The following is a 26,102-nucleotide window of genomic DNA, read 5'->3' as shown; positions in this document are numbered from 1 at the left end:
TGTCCTGGAACTCACTTTGTAGACCAGGCTGGCCTCGAACTCAGAAATCCGCCTGCCTCTGCCTCCCGAGTGCTGGGATTAAAGGCGTGCGCCTCCACGCCCGGCTCTGTTCAGATTTCTAAAAGCTGAACTTACTTTAGGAACCAAAGGGTAGATGACCTTGTAGGCCTGGCAGGCCACCCATAGGGATCCCAGCGTTCAGATGTCTAAACTAGCAGCTCTGCTCTCTTAAGAATAATCCCACCTTCAACCCCGATTGACAAGGCATCCAGGAGCTTTCCATTAACCAGGGCTTTTTATCTCTTCCCCCTTAAGAAAATCCAGCAGCTCTCAGAGGGCTCCATGTTTGGCCACGGCCTGAAGCACCTGTTTCACAGCCGCCGCAGGTCACGGGAGAGGGAGCACCAGGCGTCTCAGGAGGCCCAGCAGCAGCAGCAACAGCAGGGCCTATCCGATCAGGACTCCCCAGATGAGAAGGAACGCTCCCCGGAGATGCACCGCGTCTCCTATGCTGTGTCCCTGCACGACCTGCCTGCCCGACCTACTGCTTTCAACCGGGTGTTACAGCAAATCCGCTCCAGGCCCTCCATCAAGCGGGGCGCCAGCCTGCACAGCAGTGGCGGGAGCGGTGGCCGCCGTGCCAAGAGCAGCTCCCTGGAGCCACAGCGTGGCAGTCCTCACCTGCTTCGTAAGGCCCCTCAGGACAGCAGCCTGGCCGCCATCCTGCACCAGCATCAGGGCCGACCCCGTTCTTCCTCGACCACCGACACCGCCTTGCTCCTGGCCGATGGCAGCAGTGCGTACCTCCTGGCTGAGGAAGCAGAGAGCATCGGGGACAAGGTAAGTCTGGGTGGAAGGAGAGCCACAATGAAACCTCTAAGGCCCAGCTGGTGCCCCGACTGGCACTGCTGATACTTGCTACTCTATTATCTGTCCTGGCAGAGGAGTTAGGATATGACAGAGCCAGACATCAAGTGCATTATCCAAGGAGCTAATTTTTGTTTGTCTAGGGGATTGGTTTTTCAAAAATGGTTGTTTGCCCAGGCTGATAGTAATTTCGGGTTTCCTTAAATATGTTTTGAGGAGACTGAGGCCTAGTTATTCTTCCTAAGTAGCCACTGTATCTCTTTGCTCTTCTGTATTGCCAATTGAAATGGGGGCAATGAGAGTAAAGAGTTAGCAGAGGTGACTTCCTGGATTGGAACCTGGCACACTATCTGTCCTGTGACTATTACCAACTGACAAAGGGAAGGAATCCATGAAGTGTGATTTGGCACTTCATGAATGTCTCCAACTCATTTGTTTATTTGTGCAGCAAATGTTAACTGAGTGTTTATTGGATGTTAGAGGAGCACACAAACCAGTGTGGCTGATCTCATGCCACCCTGTGTCTAGAAACACTGGTGGGAAGGCTTTGATGGATGCCTTGGAGCTTGGAAACACAGTAGGCAGTGTGGGTGGAGGGGAATTGGCCAGAGACTGTCTGGAAGTCTCTACTAACTCAATCTTGAAGGAGGCAGGGAAGGTTGGTATATAGCAAAGCAAGGGAGCTGGCGGCGTGTGCTTCTTGCTTGTGGAGACTCAGGGAGGCAGAGGCCAGAGCACAGAGAGAGGGTCATACCGTGACCAGTCTGAGAGTCAAGTGAAGCTATGGGAGGCTGTTAGGCAGGGAAGAGGGCACAGAGAGTGATTAGGACTTAGGCAGTAGATTAGGAAGGGGGTGGGGGAGGAGCCAAGGAGACTGCAGCCAAGAGAAGGAAAGGGGAGAAATTTACAACATACTGGGGAGTCAGAATCAATGGAGAAAGAAGATAAGGAAAACAGGAAATGAAGGGGAGAGGAAGCGGATTTGGGAGAGGGGCTGTCCTGTTTCAGGTACTGGCAGTGGCCTGAGGGTACGCTGGCAGGTAAAAGCAGCACAGGGTTGAAGTCCCCCGATGTGGATGAGGTGGATCCTCAAGGGGACAGTTCAAGTGAAGAGAAGGCTGAGACCAGATCCCGCTGATGTAGAAGGGACAGGAAGCCACTCTGACCCCATCGGCTTGTGGCCCATCGGTTTCCCCCCTCCTTCCCTCCTTTCTCGGGCCACAGCAGCATCTCTCTGCAGGTTTGCTCCCACACACCTGGGTGCCCCTCCAAGGCTCTGGGGCTGGGATTAATTTTCCCCCTCATGGACTTCATCAGCAGAAGGAAAGAGCTGGAGGATTGATGGGAGAGATGCTCAAGGCAAAGATGGCAGAGCTAGCACAAAATTTTGGCTTGCAAAGGAGGTAAAGAAAGCTGATGTGGAGAAGAGGAGATGGGGGATGTTCAGGGGTTAAAGAGCAAGTGCATCGAGAGAGCATATGGAGGAACTGGAGACAGATGCCATTGGGGTTTAAGAACTGGAAACTTGGTTAGGTGTGAATGTACATACCTATAATCCCATCCTTAATGAGGCTAAGGCAGGAGGATCATGAGTTACATAGTTACCTATCCGAGTTACATAGTGGGACTCTCAATAAAACAAGGACTAGGGATATAAGTTCAGTGGTAGAGTATGTTAGCACATACCAGGTACTAGGTTTGAACCTTAGAAGAAGAATACAGGATTAGGTGTCTTGGGAAATGGGAAATATGGCCCAGACAAGGAAGGAATGGAAAGAGATTTCATTTGATATGCCAGGAGCCCAGAGGTTAGGTGGGCCGCTTGGTAGAGGGGAAGCTATGAGCCAGGCTTTGCTTGGTGAATGATGGTGGAAATCAGAGAGACATAAAGGCAGATGATGTATAGAGGGCAGAGGGAGGAAAATTGCTACAGCAGGGAGCTCAAAGCTGAGGGCTGGTCTGCCCATGAGAGCTGGAGGAAGTGGCCTGACTTCTAGAGCACAGGAGCTTTGGGGAAGAGGAGCTGCAGGGAGAGCCTGCTGATGGCAGTGACCTACCACAAAGGATGGGCACAGTGGAAAGAACAAAGGAGAAGTGCTGGGTGACTGTGGATCCCATCTGGGAGTGACAGGTTAGTGGGATCTCCAGCAGCGTAGTTCCAAGGACACTCGGCTGTAGTGTTGTCTCTAATATAGATGGTCACCAGCACAGACTCAGCTTTTTAACATTGGCTGTGACTTGTTGTACATCTCAGCTCTGAGAATTATCTGGGAGTCAGTGCAGAACAGTGGCTTGCTTGGGTTCAGCTTGGTGCTCTTTAGCCAGATGAGCCATGTTCTGAGAGTTCAAATTTTGGAATAAAAAATACACACACACATATCCAAAGAGGGGGTATGCCTTGTTAAAACCACAGAGCTCAGAATCTGTGGCACAGTTGTATAAACCTGGGGGTCCTAATCCCAAGTCCAGTGCTCTTCCCACCATGCCGGCTGCCCTGCCTCTGTGGCTGGCTGGCACTAGTAATCAGTGGAGGGGCTCAGCCACTAACTTGTCAGACCTGAGGTTTTGCTTTGGCAGAATTATCACACCCAGGATGACTTTGCAACTGTTTGTGACCATGAGCTGTTGAGTCATTTCATATGTTCTACGTGTAACACTGATTCTACATTTCTTCAAGAAAAAGGACTTCCCACAGATGGTCCTGGACCACCCATCTCTAGCAGAGCCTCAGCCAGCAGCCATAAGTCAGCAGATGCCCCTCCCTGAGCTCCCCTTTATTTGATGATATTTACTGAGCATTTTCTAAGTGCCAGGTACTTTGCTAGCAATTAAGGGAACTTCAGTGAATGAAAGAAAAGGTTCCTGCAGCGAGGGAACCCCTCCTGGTGGGAGGAGATAACCACTGGGGACCACTGGATGCATTTGGTAGTAAGAGTGCTGAGAAGCAGAACAGACTCGGAGCATGAAGGCAGAGAATGTGGGTAGGCATTCTGTTTTGACAGGTTGGTCAGAAAACCCTCTCTGACAATGTGTGGATATAGAGTGGAGGCAGCAAAGCAGAGAACACAGCATCAAATTAGAGACAGGCTGGGCTGGGGCTGGGGCTGAAGAGGGGCGGGGAACACTACAAACGACCAATATGCCAGGAAAAGGACTTGTGATTATTTTTTTTTCCCTCAAGTGATAGAGGAAGTGCTAGAAATCTTGATAAAAGATCACTGGTGCTCATCTGTGTGACAGGGTTGAGCCAGGGGTCTGGGAGGAAGCCGGTGTATATTCCAGAGGGGCTGGTGTTTGGTGTGGAGGAGTTGTAGAAAGGATGCTGGCCGAACTCTTGATTTGTTTCAGACGTCAAGGCCAGGGGCAATCCAACGGATTGGGTATGGGTCATGACAGAACTGGAGAAGTCGTAGATGGCTCATGGTTTGGAGCCTGGCTGCAGGTCTGTGAGCTGAACAGCAAGAAAGGTGGCAAACTGAACAGCAGTTCCTTTGCTGGGATGCAGGCAGTGCTGGGTTTTGGCTGTGTTGTGTTTGAGGCAGCTATTAAACACCCCTGTCGAAATGCCAAATAAGCAGCAGTATGAACAAGTCTGGAGTCCTGGGGAGAGATCCAACCTGGAGGCATAAATTTGGGAGGTGTCAGCATATAGATAGCATTTAAAATGATGGCACTGCGTTTGCAAGCCTGGCTTCTGCTGGGAGACGTGTGCAGTAAGGGGGAGGTCTGGATGCACTTGGCTGCTAGGCTGTGGCCTCTTGAACCCAAGAGCTGGTGGGGCCCACCAGCTGGAACCAGGTTGCTCAGCCCTTAATGAGAAAGCTCTGTCTGTCCAGCAGCGGCTGGGCCCACCTCTCATGGGTGAGTCACTAAGAGCGTTTCAGAATTTTATTTAGAAAAATCCTGTCACATGAGGGGCTTGAATTAGCAGGGTGGGGGAGCTAATCCTTGGAACCTCCAGTTAATTAGGATACCCCTGGAGTTCTCTAGCTGCCTAGGAAGACAGGGAATAGGTAGACAGTAGGTACCTTCAGCAACTGGTGATGATTGCAGCTTTGGAAGGCAGGGACCCCGTGCACTTTGGGCAGGTTGCTAGCTGGACAGATTTCTGGGGGCTTTCCCACCCCACTGTTTATCTTGACACTGTGTCTGGATGATGTGTGGGAAGAGAATTCCTTCTCGCTGTATATGGATGGCCAGACCCTAAGCCTTGGGTAGCCTCACTGGGGGATGGCTGGGGAAATGGTTGCTTCTTATTAATTGCCATATAGGTGCTGGGAATTAAACCAGGGTCCTCTGAAAGGGGCAGCCTAGTGCTCTTAACTGCTATACCATCTTTCCAGGCCACTCTCCTCTATTCTTTTTCTTTAAGATTTAACTTTTGCTATCTATCTATCTATCTATCTATCTATCTATCTATCTATCTATCTATCTATCTATTGGCAGGGTCTCACTGTGTAGCCTTAGGTAGAACTTACTATATGAACCAGATCTACCGGCCTCTGCTTTCTGAGTCCTGGAATTAAAGGTATGTGCCGCCAAGCCTGGCTTCTTATCTCTGTTGTGATTTGGAACTGTGAGCTCTGCTGCTGTGAGCCTGGTCCACCTTCACAACAAACCATGAGGCTGGCAGAGCAGATGTCGTTCTTCCATTTCATAAGTGAAAACTAAGTCCTTCAAGAAGGGAGGGGCTGCTTGTTCAGAACTTCCAGCTAGGTCCTGAGAAAGAGGCACTCACTATTTCTTCCTAAGGTATAGATTTGCTAGACCTGGCTGTCCCTCTAGAGATGGGTGTGGCCCTGGGGGTTCTTCCTGTCTTTGGAAGAAGGATCTTCTAGCCACCTGAAAGCTTTAAGCACTATCATCTGATTCTGCAGACCCAGAGGCCATTGGCTGGCAGGAGAAGCGTGTGGTCTGGGTATGAATAGGAAGTATTCTTCTCTCTAGTAAACACAACCCACATGCTCTCTTGCAGGCACCCTGCAGATACTAGTGTCTATTTTTAATTCATAAGCCTCCCCCAGTCCCCACACCCCTCACCATTGTTTGCAACTTACCAGCTGGCTTTTAGACCAGAGCACCCTGGTAGGGCTTGAGTTACCAAAACACCCTGAAGGCATCTAGGGTTCCTGACTGGCCCTGCAAGGGTTCACACAGAACCCACTCAGAGAAAGTCAGGCATCTGGAGCCCTTACTTGAAGGAGCAGGGTGTGGCAGAGACAAATGGGGCCTCACAGGTCAGCAAGTTATTCCCGATGGGGGAGCTGGGCTATCCTTTGTTCCTCCAGATTCAGCTAAGCTCTGCCTTTAGTTATTTCGCTATTACAAACAACAGCATTCTCCCTTAACCCCATTCTTCTGCTTTCCTTTATGTGTGTGACACTGGGCAAGGTCGGCACACTCGGGTCTTACATATGTCAAGTAGGGGGAAATCATTTGTCCGTGGACTGGTCATCACAGATAAGTAGGCAAAGAGGTAACCTTGTGTGTGGCTCTAAGTTTGGGGAACCAGCCCTGGGGCATGGAGAAGGAGGCGCTAGCTAGGTTAGGCCATTTGGCTCCTCTGAAAGTAAAGGAGACATATTCTGTATGCCCCCCCCCCCTTCATTTCCTTTTTCTCTTTTCAAACGCAGCTCCTGGAGAACGTGGAGCCGGAGGCTTCTGTTCTCTGTTTCCTCTCTTTGTGTGTGGTTGGGCATCCCTCAAAGCCTCTCCTCTCCTCAGCCATCTTTACATACCCCACCTAGTCTTTGCCCATCCTGGACCAGTGCAAGGTCCATGATGGAGGCTAGTGATAGGATGACACGGGAGCCAGCTGTATGGCTAATTTCTGCCTTGGCTTGGTCCTGTCTTCCCTTCTGTCCTCTGGTTGAGGAGCCATGAAGGCCAGGGTCTATACGGCTTTGAGAGAATCCTGCAGCCAGTGAACTCTGCCCTGCTGCCCCAGGGGTAGGCTAGGGTGAAGGAGTAGGGTCTCCATAGTCACACAGGGGTGAGGTGGTGAGGGGAGAGGTTGTCCCACATGGACAGTTTGCTCTAACTTGCATGTGTTATCTCCAGTGACAGGCGGTAGAGGGGGAGCAGTGAGCTGCAGCTCATCTCCCAGCCCAGGGCAGATAGTGGACATCCTGTGTACTTCCCAAGGATTTATCCATCAACAAAACTTCCCTACCCCATGTAAATAAGTTCCCTGTTTACTTGCAGGATGGTGAGAAAAGGGGCCCACCCTTAGCTCCACCTCTTGCCAAGAGGACTGAATTTTTGGCAGACGCCCAGGGGGGCCTGGTTTATTTACAACTAGCAGTCTGCAGGCTCAGTGGTGGGGCAGGGCTGATTGCTAAGAGAGGTTCCAAACACATCCCCTAGGCACTGGAGGCCCACCAACTACTCATCCATTAGGCCCCTGCCGTTCTAGGCCTGGCTGTACAGAGACTATAGTAACTTTTTTTCCAGATCAGACCAGTTGTTCAGCCGATATACACAAATACAGCAGCTTCCCGTATAGCACTGCCACCTTCCAAGTGGCATGGCCACTTACTTACCTAGGTTTCTGAGGAGGACAGTTACGCTGTCTGTCTGCTCCTCTCCCCATCCCTTCTCTTTACCCCCTTTCTTATTCTCTGTATGGAAGGTTCCCTTGCACTGAGGTATCTGCCCTACTCCTTGGAGGACCTTCCAAGACTGGGCAGTCCTTCCAGACACCCACCAAGCCAAGGCTGGGTGGCTTTCATTTGCCTTAAACCATTGTGCTCTCTGGCTCAGTATACCTTGAGCCCCCTGCTGCCCTGTATATCCTGTCGTGCCTGCAGAGTCAAGATCTACTTTAGTGTGATTTCATTCCTCCTGTTCAAACGAAACCGTTTGTTCACGTTGTTGCGGTTCTGTTCAGATGTGAGAGGGGCCGAAGAATAAAGATTGCCCTTGATACCAGATGTCATAAGCAACAGCAGCCCCATTTCTTTCAGAACGTAAGCTGGGTCTTCCTGCCCCAGTACATTCCCAGCCTCTAGGGCAGCCTTCTTTTGCCTTTTCCCTACTTCACTGATCTCTCTGGGTGGAAATACTCTGCCCTCCTGATTAGCTCTGGATTCTGGAGTGTACAATTGCCAGAGATACCGTGTACAAGTTGGACAACTCCACTGTTACCTAACCCCTGTTGCTAAGCTCAGGTCAGGGCCTGTGGGAGATGAGCTCTTTGTCTATAGCCCATGGAGCTGAGATCATGCCAGTCTAGACACAGGTAGCACATTATAGCCAAGGCTTCTCTCAACCTTTAGCTCCCTCAGCCATGTTGTGCCCAGGTGTGCTCTGGGTTTGGGTGTGAGCTCCCAGCCAGGGCTAGTAACAGTCAGCAGTAGGCAGAGCTCTGTCATCTGGCTCCAGACTGTGTGGAGCCAGCACTGGGATGTGGGCATGGGTCATGGGAGTTGGCAAACATCTTCCAGCTACTGAGAATGCTCTTCCCTGCATCTGCCACATCCCTGAGATGAGAAACGTGACCCTGGTCCCTCAGTGCCAGGTGAGGCAATGGAAATACAGTACCATTAACCTGATCCCTGCATCTGTGTCTTGTTCTCGATGCAGTTTGTACTTTCTGGCTTTATCCCTGCCAGGCAGAGGACTCTGGAATAAAAACAGGTACAGAACACACACCACAGCAGCCCTTTGAGGTTCTCAGAGAATTGGGGGCTCTCCTGAGCTACAGTGGAGAGTTTAGGGTAAGGCCTTCTCCCACCTCTCCTTTTACTCCAGGGACAGGTGCCAGAATATCATGAACAGAGCATCAGGCATATCTTCGTGGCCCTGTCTCCTCAAATATTCTAGAGGTCCTGTCTGCGCCCCTGCCCCTGGACCCCAGCTGCCATTCTAGTTCCCAGTATATTCCTTTCTCTTCCTTACAGCTCTCTTGATACCCCTCCCCCCACCCCCAGAACTGGCTTGCTATCCATAGCTAGTGAATAATTCAGCATGCTCAGCAAAAGCTAAGTCAGATCCATAGTGATACTGTGATCAAGAGGCCCCCTTGAGGGCGGCTGGAAAGGCGAACCTTGTCCTGGATAGACAAGTGCCCGGTAATTTTAACTTCATTATATAAGGTTTCTTCGCCTCCTGAGAAGGCAACTTCAATGTTACCTGGGCCCTGTTCCTGTCTACTTACCTTTTGGGGGACTCCCTGATCTTGTAGGCACCTGGGACATGCTGGTACCAACAGTCAGTCAAACAGCATGCTACAGTTTGCAGAGTGCTTTGTGCATATTTCTTGTTTAATCATATCAGCTCCTGGTAAGCTCGGAGCCCTTGAGTCAGCAGGAGCCTACAGGAATTGTGTTTCAATCCCCTGCTTTAGGGAAAAAAAATGTTCTCAATTATTTGTGGCAAATGGGGTCGGGTAGAGGGTACTTCGTGTCCTAAAAATTGTGCAGGAAGGAGATACCATATTTCCTCTGGGTCACTTTCTTCAGGGCCTGTTCCCAGTACATCCTCCTCTGGGGAGCAGAGTATCATTCAGAAGTGAACTTGGTTTGCTCAACCATGAGCCAGGTATATGGTTGTTTCCATTGACCAGGTTCCCATGCCCAGGAGTGACAGTCCTGCCCTGATCCACCCACCCCCTACACACACACCAGAGTATCTGAGACATTAGGTCAACAAAAGCCTGGCAGGCAGAGGAGACGCCTCCCCCCTTCCTGAAGGCAGCTGAAAGGTCTCATGGTATATGCACACCAATGCTGTGCTGGGGCTTTCCCTCACTAGACCCTCTGTTTGCTGCTCCAGCTCCTGGGGCTGTGTCTCCACACACTCCTAGGGTACATGCCTGCCTTGATTCCTTGATTGCTGCAGCTCAGTTAACAATATAAACCATTCTCTTGTCTTCCCAGCAGAAAGCAGTACCCACTGGTGACCTGGTTAGGTCTAAGAGTAAGTGTGGGGTAATGACTTCCCTGACCTCCATTTCCAGGGGTGGCGTGGTGAGCACCAGGGAAGCTGCCGGCCTCCTGAGAAGCCTCGCTGGGACTTTGCCACACAACATGTGCAGCCCAGGAGTCTTTTGTCTTCGAAGGAACTGTATTTAACTGCTTCTCAGCTGTTCTCAGGCTTCTTACTCTGTAGAATGCGTGGATGCTGCTGAGTGAGTTTTACATTTTATTTGTGTTCCATGGTACTAGGGAGTCGAGCCCTGAGCTTCATGCCTGCCGAGCAAGGACTCTACCACTGAGCTATGCCCAACTCTATTTATTATATTTTTAAGAGAGAAAAAAGTAAATAGCATGCTTTGCTTTATCTAAGGCGGGAAAGAATAATAAAATAAGGCAGAGGAAAACAAAAATATTAAAGAAATAAGGACCTGATATCAAAATTGAGTGAAGAGGAAGTATGCTAAATGAGGAAGGAGCCAGTGTGAGAGAGAGCTGAGCCCTGAGGGCGCGCAGAGGAGTGTGGGCCCGGGACCTGGGCTCCTTCCAGCTTCCTGCTCCAGGACAACGTGAGCCCATCTATGGCCCCCAGACTTAGCTCTGTGTGGCTAAGCTGAGGCCAGACACCTCCAGCTGCAGCTCATCTGCCTCGGCCTGTAGACCGGTGGTGACAGCTGCTTCTGCCATGCCTTCAGCCAGAGCATGGAGGAAGTGACCAAGATGGACGGCCAGCACTTACTAGGAAGTATGCGTGCCGTCTACCCAGCAGCACATCTCCTTTGCAGAGAGAGTTGCTTGGTGACTCATGGACCTTCAGAACCATCGCTTAAATACTTGTGGCAGCTCGCCCCATGGCTTCTTGCCACTCTCAGCTTCACTCCAGATGACAGCTACTTTTCTGTCCCAGGCTAAATCATGAAGGTACTGTCTGTGAAACTGTGATGTGTCCATGGGTGTACACAATCACATGTGGTGAGAGAGCCTCGGTTCTAATAACCTATTTCAGTACGGTGTGTCAGGCCCCATGTACCATTGGCAGCTAGCAAGGCTGAGGCACAGTTTACACACTTTCTCTGTGCCCGTGCCCATGCCTGAGCCCATTCTGGTTCATTGGTCTCATCCTGCAGGCTGTATCTCTTGTATAGCTTGTGGGTAGCAGGGTAAGGGTCTCTATCAGCCATTCTGACTCCCAAACACTCTGCCAGGCTCCTGGAACTCAGCATCCACGGAGCCCATTCTGTACGTATCTTCCTGACAGACATATTCACCTTTAACTCTTGCCCTTACACACACACACACACACCCATAGCACCTGTGGATGCTTTCTGGAGCAACTGTGGAACCAAGCTTGAAACACAAGGTTGTGCAAATGACCCTTGCAGCTCACAGTGGCAGATTGAGGGTCTCTGCTCATGGACAAAGACAAGGACAGCCTCATAGAGAAGAAGGGCTCTGCCTGCCAGCTTTTCGTGCAGACACTGAATAGTCCCTATTTGTTCCTTTTCTCTTGAGACTACTGGTTCATCCCCAGAGCTCTTCCCTCCCTCTTCCTGACCACCATTGTGATGAGCTACTCTAGGAGTCAAGCTGAAGTGTCCTTCTGGGGGGCAGTTTTCCCTATGGCCATCTTAATGCCATGCAGCCTAACAGAACCATTTTTCTGCTCTTCTGAGCTTTGTGGATCAGGAAGTGTGGGAAGGAAGCCCCACTAGTCAGAGACAGCTCTACAATAAAAGAGAAGTTGGGGGTGGTGGGAGAGAACCCCAATTCTTAGCCCTCCCTGACTTCTGGTCTCCTGTGGTCACTGCAACTGCCTCCTCTTCCTCAGGTTATGGGCGAGTGAGATGGTTCAGTGGGTAAAGTAAAGGTACCCGCTGCCAAGCTTGGTAGCCTGAGTTATGGAAGGAGAGTACCAATGGCAGCAGGCTAGCCTCTGTCCTCCATATGTCTGCTGTGGCACGTGTGCCCATATGCATACATACACTGCACACGTAGATAGATAGATAGATAGATAGATAGATAGATAGATAGATAGATAGATAGATAATGAAATGAATATAATTTTTAAAAAGAAAAAGGAAAGGGATGTTTAGAAAGAGACGGATGAGGGGATGCCTTGGAGGACATGGGACTTTCCCAGGCAATCATGGGAAGCCCAAGACCTTAGGCAAGAAGGTATCCTGTGCTGGTGTGCACTCTGAACCTGGTACAACCCACTGCTCCCACGCCTGTGGGTCTAGTGCTCTGGTACTTGTGTATACTCATACACTGTCCTGGTCAGTTTTCATACTCTGTGGAGAGATGAGGTGTCTCTCCCTCTGACAAGGAAGCCTGGAGTGTAAACTCAGCTCTACAGGGAGGAGCGCAGTGAGAAATGCCAAGCATTTGCAGGCTTTATATCATACATTAAAGCTGTGAATTTAAAGTCATTTGGCCAATAAATATATACCTATATGTCGGCAACAATGAGATTTGCAAGGAGGGTTATATGGGAAGGTTTGGAGAGAGGAAAGGGAAGGGGGAAATTATATAATTATATTATAACCTCAAAATATAAAAGAAATAATTTTAAAAATTCTTAGTTATGGGGCTAAAGAGGTAATTCAGAGGTTAAGAGTATTTTGCTCTTCAAGGACCTAAACTTGGTTCCCAGCACCCACATCGGTGGCTCATAACCACCTGAAACTCCATCTTCAGGGGATCCAGTATCTCCGGCTTCCACAGGCACCTGGACTCACATGCACACACATGCAGAATTTAGATTTTTTTTTTTTTTTTAATTTTAAAAATCTTAAGGCGGGGCACTTGGGAGACAGAGGCATGTGGATTTCTGAGTTTGAGGCCAGCCTGGTCTACAGAGTGAGTTCCAGGACTGCACAGAGAAACTCAAAGAAACCAAAAAAAAAAAAAAAAAAAAAAAAAAAAAAAAAAAACGGGGGGGGGGGACGTGGAAGGGGCTGTCTTGGGGTTAGGATTTCAAGTCATACTTGTTCTCACCTGGGATGGGTCTACTTCAGAGAACTTCCACTCCAGTTCACTGAGATAATCAGCCATCACCCTCCACTTTCATTATCAATGGAGATCTGCCTCCCGATGGCCACAGGAAGGGCCCCAGATAAAGAGAAGGTCTACTCCTTTCCTTCCTTTAGTTTAGTAGGGACAGCAAAACTTTATATTAATAACCATTATACAAAAGGAACAGTGCTTGTCAAAACATAAAAGGGAGTTATTTATGGAAGTAGGAGCTGCTTAGCGTTTTCCCAGGCCCCATAGGTCAGAGATGGCTCCAGACATGGAGACCTGTGTGATGTGCCTTGCCAGCCTCCTCACAAAGCCTAAGTCATCAGCTGACACATGTTTGCATAGTTTCCTAGATCCTGGGTGGGGGATTCCTGGTCTCGGTGATTTTGGCTGCAAACCTTGGCACTGGCTCCTAGAGATAGCACTGGGCCCTCCTTATCTCTTGGAACCTTCTTGAACTTGGGACTGCTGCATCAGTATGATCCACATTCGCCCTCAGTATTTAAGTCCTGTGTGCTTCTTGAGGCTCAGATGCGTGCAGAGTCTCTGAATGGGTATTCTGCCTTGGGAAAACTGCTCATAGACAGCGGACCTAGGACTCTGCAGGCTCCTTCCTTGCTACTCGTTGTCCTCGACTGTGGCCCTCTGGCCCCCTCTGCTGACCAATAGGATTTCCTACCGGGACTGTACAGATGAAGTCCAGGGAGAAAGAGACTGCTGTGAGTTGGCCATCTTTGTTGTCTCTTGGGTGGTGTCTGTCTGGGCAGTGCTAGGGGACAGAAAGCAGAGGGCGGGAAGCAGAAGCCAGGAGAGAGCCACAGTGGTGTCCAGAGCAGAATGGTTTCTGGGGACTAAGTCTCAGAACAGAGGAATTCCCTTATTGAGGCTGGCTGACTTCTCCAGGCCATTACTGGGGAATCAGGGGTGGAAGTGACCATGCCTTAAGTCACTGAACAGGGAAAGAGGAGGCCTGAGTGGGACCCTTTCTGGGAGACTCCCGTAATGCGCTTAAGTGAGGAGTTGGTCAGTCCAGCTGCTGTGAGAGGATTTCTGGTCACTGAGTACATTTTTGGGCATGAGAGGAACTCGTCAGGGCCTGTTTGGTGGGTGAACTGTCACTTGTCCTATATTTGCATGTGGCAAACCCCTGCACACAGCCCAACCAGCCACACTACGACATCTTCCTACTCACTGGGCCAGGGAGAGGTCCCTAGTCACTGCTCCATCCTCTGGCTCGATAGACCTCCATAGATCCTGCCAGATGGAAAAGAACAGACATGTGCCCTGGGGGAGGAGAGAATCTAGAGCAATCCGCCCCTAATCCCTGGCTGGGCCTCACTCAGACTGGAGATGGCGGCTTCAGAGCCTGGGAGTTTTATTAGCACACCTGCTGGAAGACCCCGGCTCCCAACAGCCAGCCCATTGCTGCCCAGGGACTGTGACTCTGGGAGCCTGGCACTGTCCACAGACAGCTGGGGCCTTAAAGCTCCTGGCACCTCATCGCCAGCACGGCTTTGGGAAACAGTATCTATGCAGGTGAGGCTCTGGGTCAGGAGAGGGGGCGGGGGAGGAAAGACTTCAATGTGGTAGATGCAATAGGGTTATAGAATAAAGGAGAGTCAGTTCTTGAGGTTATCAAGCAGCAAGCTCCCTCTGTGGGTTCCTCAGAACCAACCTCTCTCCTGCCCACTTGTAGAGAACTCTGGATGGAGAGGAGCTGGCCTGAAATTAAATGCAAAGGGTGCTTCTCGTCATGGTTGCTTCTGTGTTCAGGAGGAGTGTCAGGGAGAGGGAAATGGAGAGGTTCTGAGAGCAGTGACCCCCACGGACTAGAGGGAGTTTAGGTTTCTAGCATCTGACTGCTGCAGAGTTAAAGAGCCTCTGAAGTGAAAGAGCAGCTCCAGAGTCGACCGCACCAAGAGCCCGTGCTCTACAGCGATGGAAAGAGAACAGTGGGCATTTATGTAGACAAAGGAGCTTTGTTCTCAGAAGGGCCAGGGCTGAAGGGAGGACATAGCTGTGACTGCAGCCATGAAGTAGCCCTAACAGGGTCAGAAACGAAGGTGTAGGGAAGGTTAGAGCCTCCGCCAGCACCAGAGAGTAGTCCTTAGGAGCAGAGCGGGCCTGAGGGCTGCAGGAGGCCCGTGATGAAAGGTGGGTAGCTACATGTGGCCTTGGCATGGATGGGTGCGGCATGAAATAAGAACGTGTTCCCTCATCTATGTGTGGTCTGTACCCAGCAATGCCCCTGCAGAAGCAATAAAAGGCTTACAAAGCCACTGGGGGCATACTCTGTCTCCTCATGTGGCCTGAGCCATTGCTATGGGGATCTTTCCATTTCGATCTCCACATATACATATGCCCTTTGGGTGGCCTATTGAGTATCTGACATCTGACCCCCTACCCTCTGGAGAAAGGCCCTTAAGCTTCCTGGATATTTTCCCCCATATTACCCCCTTGCCTGCCTGGAAGTACTTGGATCAGTATGACCTGTCCAAAGCTGGAGCTAACATTTCCATGGGCCCCATATGTTCCCACTGGGAAGAGAGAGCCACCAGTCTGACAAGGTAACTCCTGCTACAATGGAACAGGAGCAGCCCCTGACTTCAGGTCCTGGGGCTGGAGGAGACTTCCCTTCTGCCCCCCTACCGTTTTCCCATTGGCCAAACCACCTCTTTGAGGCTGGAAGATTTTAGCTGGCCGTGGACTTTCCTCTCCATCTTGATCTGGATTTACTTCCAGAGGGACTTAATTTGGGGGGGGGGGGCACGTTTTGAGACAGGGTTTCTCTGTGTAGCCCTGGCTGTTCTGGAACTCACTCTGTAGACCAGGCTAGCCTTGAACTCAGAAATTCGCCTGCCTCTGCTTCCCAAGTGCTGGGATTAAAGGCGTGTGCCCAGCCCCAGGGACTTAATTTTAAAAAGTAAAGCAAATCCGTGTTCTCTACCCCAAAAGAGTTGCTAGGATCAGAGTCTCCCCAGGACAGTAGTGAGCTGCTCAGAGCATCTCTGCTGAGTTACTGCCGAGTCACTCGTCCTGACAAACTCCCCCCACCTTCAACCCGCACACTCACTTTCTGAGCTCTGATGCAGTGGAAGCCAGACCGTACCCTCAGGAGCAGCATCCTGCATGGTCTCACCAGTGTGGCCAAGCACAGAGACAGATCAGGGTAAACACTTCACTAAAGAGGAATCCAGGAGACCAAAAGACCCGTTTCTTTCCTCCTCTTCCTCCTTCTCTTAAGAGTAACCTTACTGTTGTCTTTCTAACTAGACATGCCAGCCCACTGTGGGTTCCCTGAGCTTCCTGCCCGGAGGTGGTACAAGGTCCTGGGTCGACTTGGGAACACAAGCACAGAAGCATGAACCCCTCACAAGCAGGGGTTATTTCTATGGGCCATGTACATATGGTGCTAAAGAAAGAAAATGAAAATTCATATAGCTACTACCTTTTTCTCCCTCACTAAAGCATGACTTAGTGAGGTAGTGTCTACCATTTGCCTGCCATCTTTCAGAATGCTGGGCTATCATTCAGTGGGGAGGGCAAATGTCCCAAGGCCAGGTTAATGCAAGGACACTGAACTCAGGCCCAGGAGGAGGCGAGAAGCCCAGAGGGTAATGGGAGCCAAGGCTGGGGAAGTCCTGAGCCAGCAGACTCTGTAATTTGGCAGGGTACCTAATCCAGTTTCAGTTTGTGTTGCTAAAGCAGGGTAAGACGGCAAGTCTGTGGCACGACCAAAGCTAGTAGACAGGGTGCCCAGCTATTCATGAACTGTGGGGAGATCTCACTGAAGCCAAGACAGAAACAGGAAAAACTGGCCCCAGAGACTCAGAAATCACTCCAGCTCTGCCTTAGCCAGAACATTCATCAGTGTGTCTTAAACTTGGGTATAGCTGCAGCCCTGGCTAGTAAGCTCTCTAAGTAGGACCATGTCATGGACTCCCCACTGCCTAGATCTGCCTTGCCAGATCTTGCCTTAGAGTCTGCTTAGCCTATTCATGGGTATTCATCCCAAGTCAGGTAGCCACAGAGTGGACCAGCCTTTCTCAGTCAGGCAACTAGGGTAAGGGGGCCATGCTGTGGGGGCTTCAGCCCCAGATGTGGTACTGGTAGCTGTCAGAATGAGTGAGTAAGGCTCTGCACCATTTGGAGACAGGAGCTGTCTTTGTAGCTAGGCCCTGCTCCAAGCTGGGGGCCTAGAGTTTCCACCTGCTGATGACAGGCATTGAGTCACCACACTGTTCCTCTCTCTGTGCAAGAGAGAGGCACTCTGGCAAGATTCTTCTCTGGTGATCATGAGGCAACGAGGCAGTCAAGACGCCCTCCTGTGGCTACTCGGCAATGGGTGGGTCCTGCCCTTCCCTGCCCATGCTGCACAGCTTTAGCCCCTCCCAGTTCCAGATCATCTTTACAATTCTCAGGAAGACCCCAGACCCATTAGGCACCCATTTCCCATCCCTTCGCTCCCCTAGCCCTCGGCAACTACTAATCTGTCGCCTCTGTCCCTGTAGATTTAGCACTCTGGAAATCTCACAGCATGGAACCATTCAGCATGTAGCCCCTGCTTAGCAAACTGTCTATGTCCTGGCATTATCAGAATGTCCTTTCTTGTTGTGGCCAAACAGTAGCCCATTATATGGACTGTCTCACGTCGCTAGCCCATTCATTGGTTTAAATGCCATCTCTGGGTTGTGCCTACCCTTTGGCTATTGTGAAGGGTGCCACTGTGAACTTGTACCAGTGTCTATTTGAATACTATTTTCAATGCCTTTTGGTATTGCCATAGTTAGCTTTAGTTGTCAACTTGACACAGCCCAGCGTCCCCTGAGAAGAGGAAACCTCAACTGAGGAATTACCTAGGTCAGATTATCCTGTGGTCGGGTTTTTGAGAAGTGTTTCTTTGTGGTGGGTGGGGTTTTTTGTGTTTGTGATTTTTGTTTTCGTTTTTGTTTTGAGACAGGGTTTCTCTGTCTATCCCTGGCTGTCTTGAAACTTACTCTGTAGACAAGGATTGCTTCAATCTCATAGATTTGCCTGCTTCTGCCTTCCAAGTATTGGGATTAAAGGCATGAGCCCCCACAGCATGGCCAAGGTATTTTCTTAATTGCTAATTGATGCAGGAGCAAGCAGCCCACTGTGGGGAGTAAGATCACTAGGCAGGTGGGCCTGGGCTATATAAGAAAGGTAGCCAAGTAAGCTAAAGTTTCCTCCATTTTGAAAGCAGCATTCCTCCATTGGTTTCTGCTTCAAGCTCCTGCCTTGACCTCCCTCTATAATGGACTGAAACCTATAAGGTGAAATAACCCCCCCCCCAAGTTGCTTTTGGTCATAGTGTTTATCACAACAGCAGAAAGCAAACCAGAACAGGGGCACACCTCAGAGATGAACTGGACAGTTAGGAAATAATTCTGTATTTACCTTGGTGAGGAGCAATCGTGCTGTATCCCTCCATTGGCTGTACCATCTCACCTTCTTACCAGCAAAACACGAGGATTCCAACTCCATGAGCTCTCTCTCCTTTCTTTTTCTTTTTCTTTTTCTTTTTTCTTTTCTTTTTTTTGTTTTTGTTTTTGTTTTTGTTTTTGTTTTTGTTTTGTTTTGTTTTGTTTTGTTTTCCGAGACAGGGTTTCTCTGTGTAGCCCTGGCTGTCCTGGAACTCACTTTGTAGCCCAGGCTGGCCTCGAACTCAGAAATCCACCTGCCTCTGCCTCCCAAGTGCTGGGATTAAAGGCGTGCGCCACCACCTCCCGGCCCTCTCTCACCTTTCTTAAAGCACACTGAGCCCATCTAGTGTGGTGTGGTAAGACCATCTACTGGATCATGGGGAGCCTTCCAAGGGCCACATCCTGAAGGAAATGTCCACTTCCTCATCCAGCAACTCCATTGCCGATAGCCTTTCAGTTAGGGGCAGGGTTTCATGAACCCTTCCCCATGCACGCTGGGACTTTGGCTGGCTTCATCATGTCTGCACAGGTTTTGTGCATGCTGCCACAGCCACTGAGTTCATGCGTGCCGTGGCCCTGTCGTGTCCAGTAAATAATGTTCTCTGCAGATGTCCACTGCCTGTGGCTCTTACTTCCCACCAGAATTCTCTCTGAACCTTTGGGGTTGGGGGAGTGGTGTAGATGTCCCACTGTGTCCCACAGAGGAGGTTAAGGGGGTCGGACATGTGTGGTAAAGCCAAGTTCTTGTAGAGTAAAGGCCATGTGTCACATAGAGAACTTACTTTGTACAGTTCTGTCAATATTGAGGACATATGCTTTGATAATCTCTTAAATTTAGCCCAGCTTGATTGTAGGCATCACTCCCTCAGGAGAGAACTCTGCCTAGATTCAGATGTGTCATTTATCATGAACTTAGGAGACACCATCCATGTAACTATCCCATGAAAAGTGAGAGCTGGTATGATTCCACCCATCATACAGGCAAGGACACAGCGGGGTCGCAGCAAGGGGTGACGGGTGTGGGAGGGTTAGGTCCAACAAGGTGAGACAGACCTTGGGATGGATTGCTCTGGGGAGACATGAGTTGGGTTTCAAAGGCCAGAGTCTGAGAAGAAGAAGCCTCAGGCAGAAGCACCTGCCGGGAAGGTAAGGGACATAAAGGGACACCCAAAGCCAAGCAGGAGGAAAGCCCTTACTTCAGAAGGTTGTCCTCTTAGCATCCTGAGGGGATTCATGATGTGAGAAAGCCTAAGAGGTTCCCCTCCCTGCCTCTTAAGTCTGCCAGCACTGTTGTTATGGGTGATGTTTTCCAATAACTTTTGCCTGTAGTTAGAATTATCTCTGGCTGTTTCCAGTTCCTGTGTGTGTGACTAGGCTATTCTCTCTTGTTTAATCCCTTTCACAACATGGAATTTACCTCACCCCTGCCCCTCAGTGATCTGACCCAGCCTCGCTTCCGACGTGGAGTGATACGGTATCAGGACTCAGCTTCGGACACTGGGGTTAGTGGGTTCCCGGCCTTCCCACACGTCTGTCCTGCATTTATATCTTCTCTGCCCTCTCCTTCCCCCTCATTCTTTTTCCGGCCTCTCCTCTTTTTCCTCTGAGTTTGAGCCACACTGATGTACTCAGGAAGCCTGCCTGTCTGGTGGGTAGGGGAGAGGGTCTTGCCTTCCTTCTTGCACATCCTCCCCTTCTCAACTCTTCCAGACTCCCAGCCTCTCTTGGCCTGTGGGTCTTTACCCTTCAAGGAGCTGCCCAGCAGTGTGGGTGGGTATACTTTGTTCTCTCAGTACTTTCTTCTCTGAGAGACTGGGAGAGGTCGGAAATTCCCACCATCATGAATCACAGAAGATTTCTGATGCCTTCGGAGACCAGGAAGGTAACAAGACCCTACGAGGATTGTGGACCGGGCCAGGGACCCGTGCAGGTTGTTAGGAAGAACGTGGAACAAGGGCTGAAAGGCATGTAGACTTTCATGGCTCTGAAGGACAAGAATACTTAAGGCAGGAGCCTAATTAGGAGAATCCAAATAGACAGCTCATCCCAGCCCTGGTCATAGAACAAGAGGTTCTGTCTTTTTGTAGCTGTGTGTCCTCAAGTCACTAGCTAGAACACCCTGATCTGCTTAGATGTCATTTCAGAGAAAAAACAACAACAACAACAAAAAAACGTATAAAGGTCATGTCGGCATGCCGCTGTGGGGGCCTACTGTAGAGCTTCAGGCTCTTCCACTGAAGTTATACTTCACCCTGCAGGCATTATCTAGGTGGAGAAGCTGCACCCAGAGGTGTCCTGAACTATGCAGAGGATCCAGCCTAGACCCTTCCCATGTCTCATGATTTATTTGTGCTTGCCTCCTTCCCAGGGTGACAAGGGAGATCTTGTGGCCCTGAGCCTCCCCTCTGGCCCTGGCCATGGTGACTCTGATGGACCCATCAGCCTGGATGTGCCAGATGGAGCGCCGGACCCTCAGCGGACTAAGGCTGCCATCGAACACCTGCACCAAAAGATCCTGAAGATCACTGAGCAGATCAAGATCGAGCAGGAGGCGCGGGATGATAACGTGGCCGAGTACCTGAAGCTGGCCAACAATGCGGACAAGCAGCAGGTGTCACGCATCAAGCAGGTGTTTGAAAAGAAGAACCAGAAGTCCGCCCAGACCATCGCCCAGCTGCACAAGAAACTGGAGCACTACCGTCGGCGCCTAAAGGAAATCGAGCAGAATGGGCCCTCGCGGCAGCCCAAGGATGTGCTACGCGATATGCAGCAAGGGCTGAAGGATGTGGGCGCCAACATGCGTGCAGGCATCAGTGGCTTCGGGGGTGGCGTGGTGGAGGGTGTCAAGGGCAGTCTTTCCGGCCTCTCGCAAGCCACCCACACTGCGGTGGTGTCCAAGCCCCGGGAGTTCGCCAGCCTCATTCGCAACAAATTTGGCAGTGCCGACAATATCGCCCACCTGAAGGACCCCATGGAAGATGGACCCCCTGAAGAGGCAGCCCGGGCGCTGAGTGGCAGTGCCACACTGGTGTCCAGCCCCAAGTATGGCAGTGACGATGAATGCTCGAGTGCCAGTGCCAGCTCAGCTGGGGCAGGCAGCAACTCTGGGGCTGGGCCAGGAGGCGCACTGGGGAGCCCTAGATCCAACACTCTTTATGGTGCCCCTGGAAATCTGGACAGTCTACTGGAGGAACTGCGGGAGATAAAGGAGGGCCAGTCACACCTGGAGGACTCCATGGAGGACTTGAAGACTCAGCTGCAGAGGGACTACACCTACATGACCCAGTGCCTGCAAGAAGAGCGCTACAGGTGGGTACCTCCTGGCTTCACAACTGTGTGGGGGCCCAGTGGGAAGCAAGAAAGCTGCTCTGAGCTATGGAGGCGACTGCAGGGTCCAGCAATGCCAAGAGGAACCTCTGCAGAGCTTTCTCCAGAATGGAAGAGGGGCACAAGACCTCTGGAAGGAAGGTTCTGTTGGTCTCAAGATGCCTTGGGGTGTTCTGTGCTTACAATTCACAAAGAGGAAACTAAGGCCAGCACCATAGCTATGCTCCTCTGGAGAGGCTGTTGCTCAGAAAGAACTTTGGAGGCAGCTTCTTGGGTTCAAATCCCAGATCTTGCTTTTAGTACTTCAAACAAGCAGCTAGCACCCTGGACCTGGTTTCCCTCTGAGAAGTGAGGGTAGCTCTGACTGAGATCATGGTGTGGTTATAAGAGTGTATCAGCTGGCTAGGTGTGATGGCGCGCCTTTAATCCCAGCACTCAGGAGGCAGAGGCAGGCAGATCTCTGTGAACTGAGGCCAGCTTGGTCTATACAGCAAGTTCTAGGCCAGCCAGAGCTACATTGTAACCCTGTTTTTGTTTGTTTGTTTGTTTGTTTGTTGTTTTAAAGAAAAAACTGAAGAAGTCAACCTATAAATGCAAAATGGAGATAGATAAGTAGTGTGGAATACCTCAGACTCCTAAGGTCACGGATGGACTGGAGGCTGCTCCTCCCCCACCTCCTCCCTCTCTGGGATTTGGGGGACCTTGCCCTTAGCACTTCTTCTTTCTAGATGATAGTTTGTAAAACTGAGGGGAACCCCATGTAAAAACTAGTCACCCTCACTTTAGAGTCGTCTTTTGATATTTGGTGATTTTTCAGAGCAGAGGTCACATGCTTTATACCCCAGGATCTCTGCTACCCAGAGAGCATCTTAGCCAGGGTTTAGGAATCTGGGTTGAAGTCACTTAATCCCGAATTGCCTGACAAGAGCCATGAGGTCCCGTACAGGTTCCTTGTACCTGTACGGGACCTCGTCCTGTCTCATGAGGCTGTGTGAGAATCCTCTGAGGTGATGCAGTCAATGCTTAGCACAAGGCTGTCACAGAGAAATGCTGCGCTGTCACGGGGCTTAAGATGAGAGCGGGACTGGACACATGGGTGGGCTGCATGTCACTACTGACTGGCGCCTTGGTCCTGGGGAGAGAAGAGCTGAGTAGCCAAAGAAGTGGTGTTACCTGCCCCCTCTCCCCTAGGTATGAGAGGCTGGAGGAACAGCTGAACGACCTGACTGAGCTTCACCAGAATGAAATGACCAACCTAAAGCAGGAGCTGGCCAGCATGGAGGAGAAGGTGGCCTACCAGTCCTACGAGAGGGCCCGGGATATCCAGGTATGGCCAGGATCACTCTGGGGAGGTCCCAATATGCTGACAGAGCCAACAGCAACTGCCCTATCCATAGGCACAGGGTACAGGTGACAATGTGGGGGTGGACACATCACATGGAACACGACGAGCAGAAACATATCCATGGGGCCAATTGGTACAGGAAGCCAAAGAGGGGAGTGTTCGTGGGGTAGAGATAAGAGCAACGTAAGTCTTCACCCAAGTACGTGCACTATATAAAGGCAAACCAGTGGGTAAAGGCCACCTTCATTTGCCACATCTTTTTGGTGACAGGTTTACAAATGAATAATTGTTATTTCCAGGCATGTCCTTGTCTAAATATGGAGCTGGGATCAATTAGCAAGACTTCCATTTCCTTAGATCCTCCTCAAACAGTTTTCATTAGAGTTCTGTTCCCAGTCCTAGCTGTGCCCTTGGCTGTGGAGAGGGGCCATGTGCTACCACTTTCTTGGTACAGTAGCATCCTAGTCTATTCTTTGCTGTAGCAAGATGCATGAGGTTGGATAATTTGTAAAGAGAAAAGGTCTGCCCAGCTCTCACTGGAGTGTGGAGTCATCTTCTCCTTAGAGCTGGTAAGGACCTCACAGCCATAGCCTCCCCATGGCAGGGACTGTCACATGGTGAGACAGAGAGATTTGGGGGTCAGACTTTTCCTGACCTCCAAAATCTTGGGGGTCAGATGTAACTCAGAGTCCAGCAATCCCACCAGTGACTTATTTCTTTACAGTAGACACACACACTCACACACTCACACACACACACTTTAAAAGTTCACTACCAGCTGGGCGTGGTGGCGCACGCCTTTAATCCCAGCACTTAGGAGGCAGAGACAGGCAGATTTCTGAGTTCGAGGCCAGCCTGATCTACAAAGTGAGTCCAGGACAGCCAAGGCTATACAGAGAAACCCTGTCTCAAAAAAACAAAAACAAAAAAAAGTTCACTACCCTAACATTGCCATGCAGAAAGCAAGCTTCCAAGCTTCCCCCTGAGGCCACACTGAAGTCCCACTGGAATCAGCACAGGTGGACTGGGCTCAGTCTAGTCTCAGCCACCTGGGCTTCCACATCCACCCTCTGTCCCCACAGGAGGCCGTGGAGTCCTGCCTGACCCGAGTCACCAAGCTGGAACTACAGCAGCAGCAGCAGCAGGTAGTGCAGTTAGAAGGTGTGGAGAACGCCAACGCACGCGCTCTGCTGGGCAAGTTCATCAACGTGATCCTGGCACTCATGGCTGTGCTGCTGGTGTTTGTGTCCACCATTGCCAACTTCATCACCCCCCTCATGAAGACGCGCCTCCGGATCACCAGCACCGCCCTCCTGCTCCTAGTCCTCTTCCTACTGTGGAAGCACTGGGCCTCCCTCACCTACCTCCTGGAGCATGTGCTGCTGCCCAGCTGAGCGGCTGCCGTCCCACCCTGTGCTCTCCGGATCCCACTAGCCACAGGCATCTCCAGGAGGGCCCGGGGCTCCCGTGTCCCTCGGGGTCTGTCATGTGACCTGTTTGGCCCCTAACTGTCCCTTCTTTTCATTGCTTCTGTCTGACACCATCTCCCTTTTGTCCTGAAGGTTTCGGAGAGGGTGCTCTGGGCTGGAGGGAGCAGGGACACTCACAGCCAAATGGAGCAGTGGGGAGACACCAGGGCTGTGTTATTTGAATTATTTTCAGTCCCATAACCACATGGGACTTTTCTGGGCTGACTGGAGGATGCTCTAGTCATGTAAGCCACTAAGATAGAAGGCCAGTCTCAGTTTCCCTAGGGAAGAGCCCATCCTGGAGGCAGCCACAGTTTCCTCCCATGGAGATGGTCTGGATAAAAGCCAGTGGGAGGCCCTGCTGAGCCCAGAGAGTGCAGAAAGGGGAGGGTCCCCAGCCTTGGGGCCAGAGAGCAGGCTTGGCACAGCCACTGGGAGCTCAGCCTCCCCTCCTCCTGCTTCTCCTTCCACTTGAGCTGGTTTGAGACTGGTTTCTGGATGCTGGGTGGGGTGTGACTTTGGGTTTGTATTTTTTCTGCTCATCTTTTCTGCCTGTCACCGGGTGTGCTGTTTTTCTGAAAAACAGGCCCCAAGGGCCCTGAGCCTCCAGCCCAAACCCTTAGACCTCTGGGATCACGTTGAGTTCTATTTATTTATTTATTTATTTACTTACTTACTTATTTATTTATTTGTTCCCACCCTTCCCTCACTTCTGCCCAGCTGGGCTCCAGAGAGAGGACCCTGCCCATCCTCCTTCTGAAGCCAGGACTTATTCTTGGTTCATCATACTCCAGACCATGTATCCTCTGGTGTCCTGGCTGGAAGAAGGGGCGTGTGGCCATGCAGCCCGCTCTCCCAAGCTGTCCCAGCAGATGGGCAGGAGGGGCATGGCCTCTTTTATATATATATATATATTTATTTTATATGTGTGTTTGTGAGGAAGAGGATATTTGTCATTTCCTTAAGGCTCTGGAGTGTTGTGTCCGATTCTGCACAGCCCAGCCTCCCCGAGGGCCTTTCCAAGCACAGTGGGGATTTCTTAGAACAGGAGAGAGGAATCCATGAAGCAGGAGAAGCAGTGCCTGCCAGCTGTGGTGGACCTTCCTAAGAAATAAATATCCTTTATGTTTTCAAACCATCCTGTCTGGTGTCTGCTGATTACACTGTCTCTGAAAAATCACAGGATTTCTCCCCACACCAAAGCATTCTGGGTATCATCTGCTGGCCGGATGTTGTCTTCCATACTGAATGAGGAACACACACACACACCTGCCTTGCTCTGAGCAACTTAAATGATATGCCTATCATTCCATCCAGCCCCAGCTTTGCTGGAGCACTTCCCAGAAGGGAAATGGAGAAGCGCCCATAGATGCTGTGACCAGTTGTAGCCACAAGGGGTCAGCAGAGTCCGTGCTCCAAAACTTCTCTCAAGACGAAGTCCTCACAAGGCAACTGGCATTAGCTTGGCTTTGTCACAGTTGTTCAGCTGAGGCAGGGAGTACCAGCTTTCCAAGTGTGGTGTGGCCCTCTACATAGAGGCCTAGTACTTAGTGCCTGCCCTGTGGTTGTAGCACTTACCCCTAACAGCCCCAAAACACTTCCCAGCAGGACCTTTGTGGATATTTGCAATAGGCCCTTTGCAGGAGAAGGCAGCAAGAGGAGCTATGATAAAGCAGAACAAAAATAAACCAAAAAAAAAAAAAAAAAAAAAAAA

General features: G+C 50.7%; 1 protein-coding gene across 3 annotated transcripts in view; it reads left to right on the top strand.

The window, feature by feature from the left end:
- The window catches only part of Tmcc2 (transmembrane and coiled-coil domain family 2), a 35,950-nt gene extending 10,424 nt beyond the window's left edge, over window positions 1-25,526 (top strand). For 2 of the 3 annotated variants that reach the window (XM_021157752.2, XM_021157761.2), the window contains exons 2-5: window positions 316-840; window positions 20,616-21,556; window positions 22,766-22,901; window positions 24,002-25,526. In XM_021157752.2, coding sequence (XP_021013411.1) covers window positions 316-840; window positions 20,616-21,556; window positions 22,766-22,901; window positions 24,002-24,313 — 1,914 coding nt within the window. In that variant the 3' untranslated portion in view covers window positions 24,314-25,526. Of the gene's footprint in view, window positions 1-315; window positions 841-13,271; window positions 13,523-20,615; window positions 21,557-22,765; window positions 22,902-24,001 lie in introns of those variants that run through there. The other variant, XM_021157771.1, reaches the window with a different exon arrangement.
- Window positions 25,527-26,102: the final 576 nt, after the last annotated feature.

Source organism: Mus caroli, chromosome 1, assembly GCF_900094665.2.
Source record: "Mus caroli chromosome 1, CAROLI_EIJ_v1.1, whole genome shotgun sequence".
NCBI lineage: Eukaryota > Metazoa > Chordata > Mammalia > Rodentia > Muridae > Mus > Mus caroli.
The sequence above is the reverse complement of the archived record's forward strand: the minus strand, read 5'-3'. Positions and strand labels throughout refer to the sequence as shown.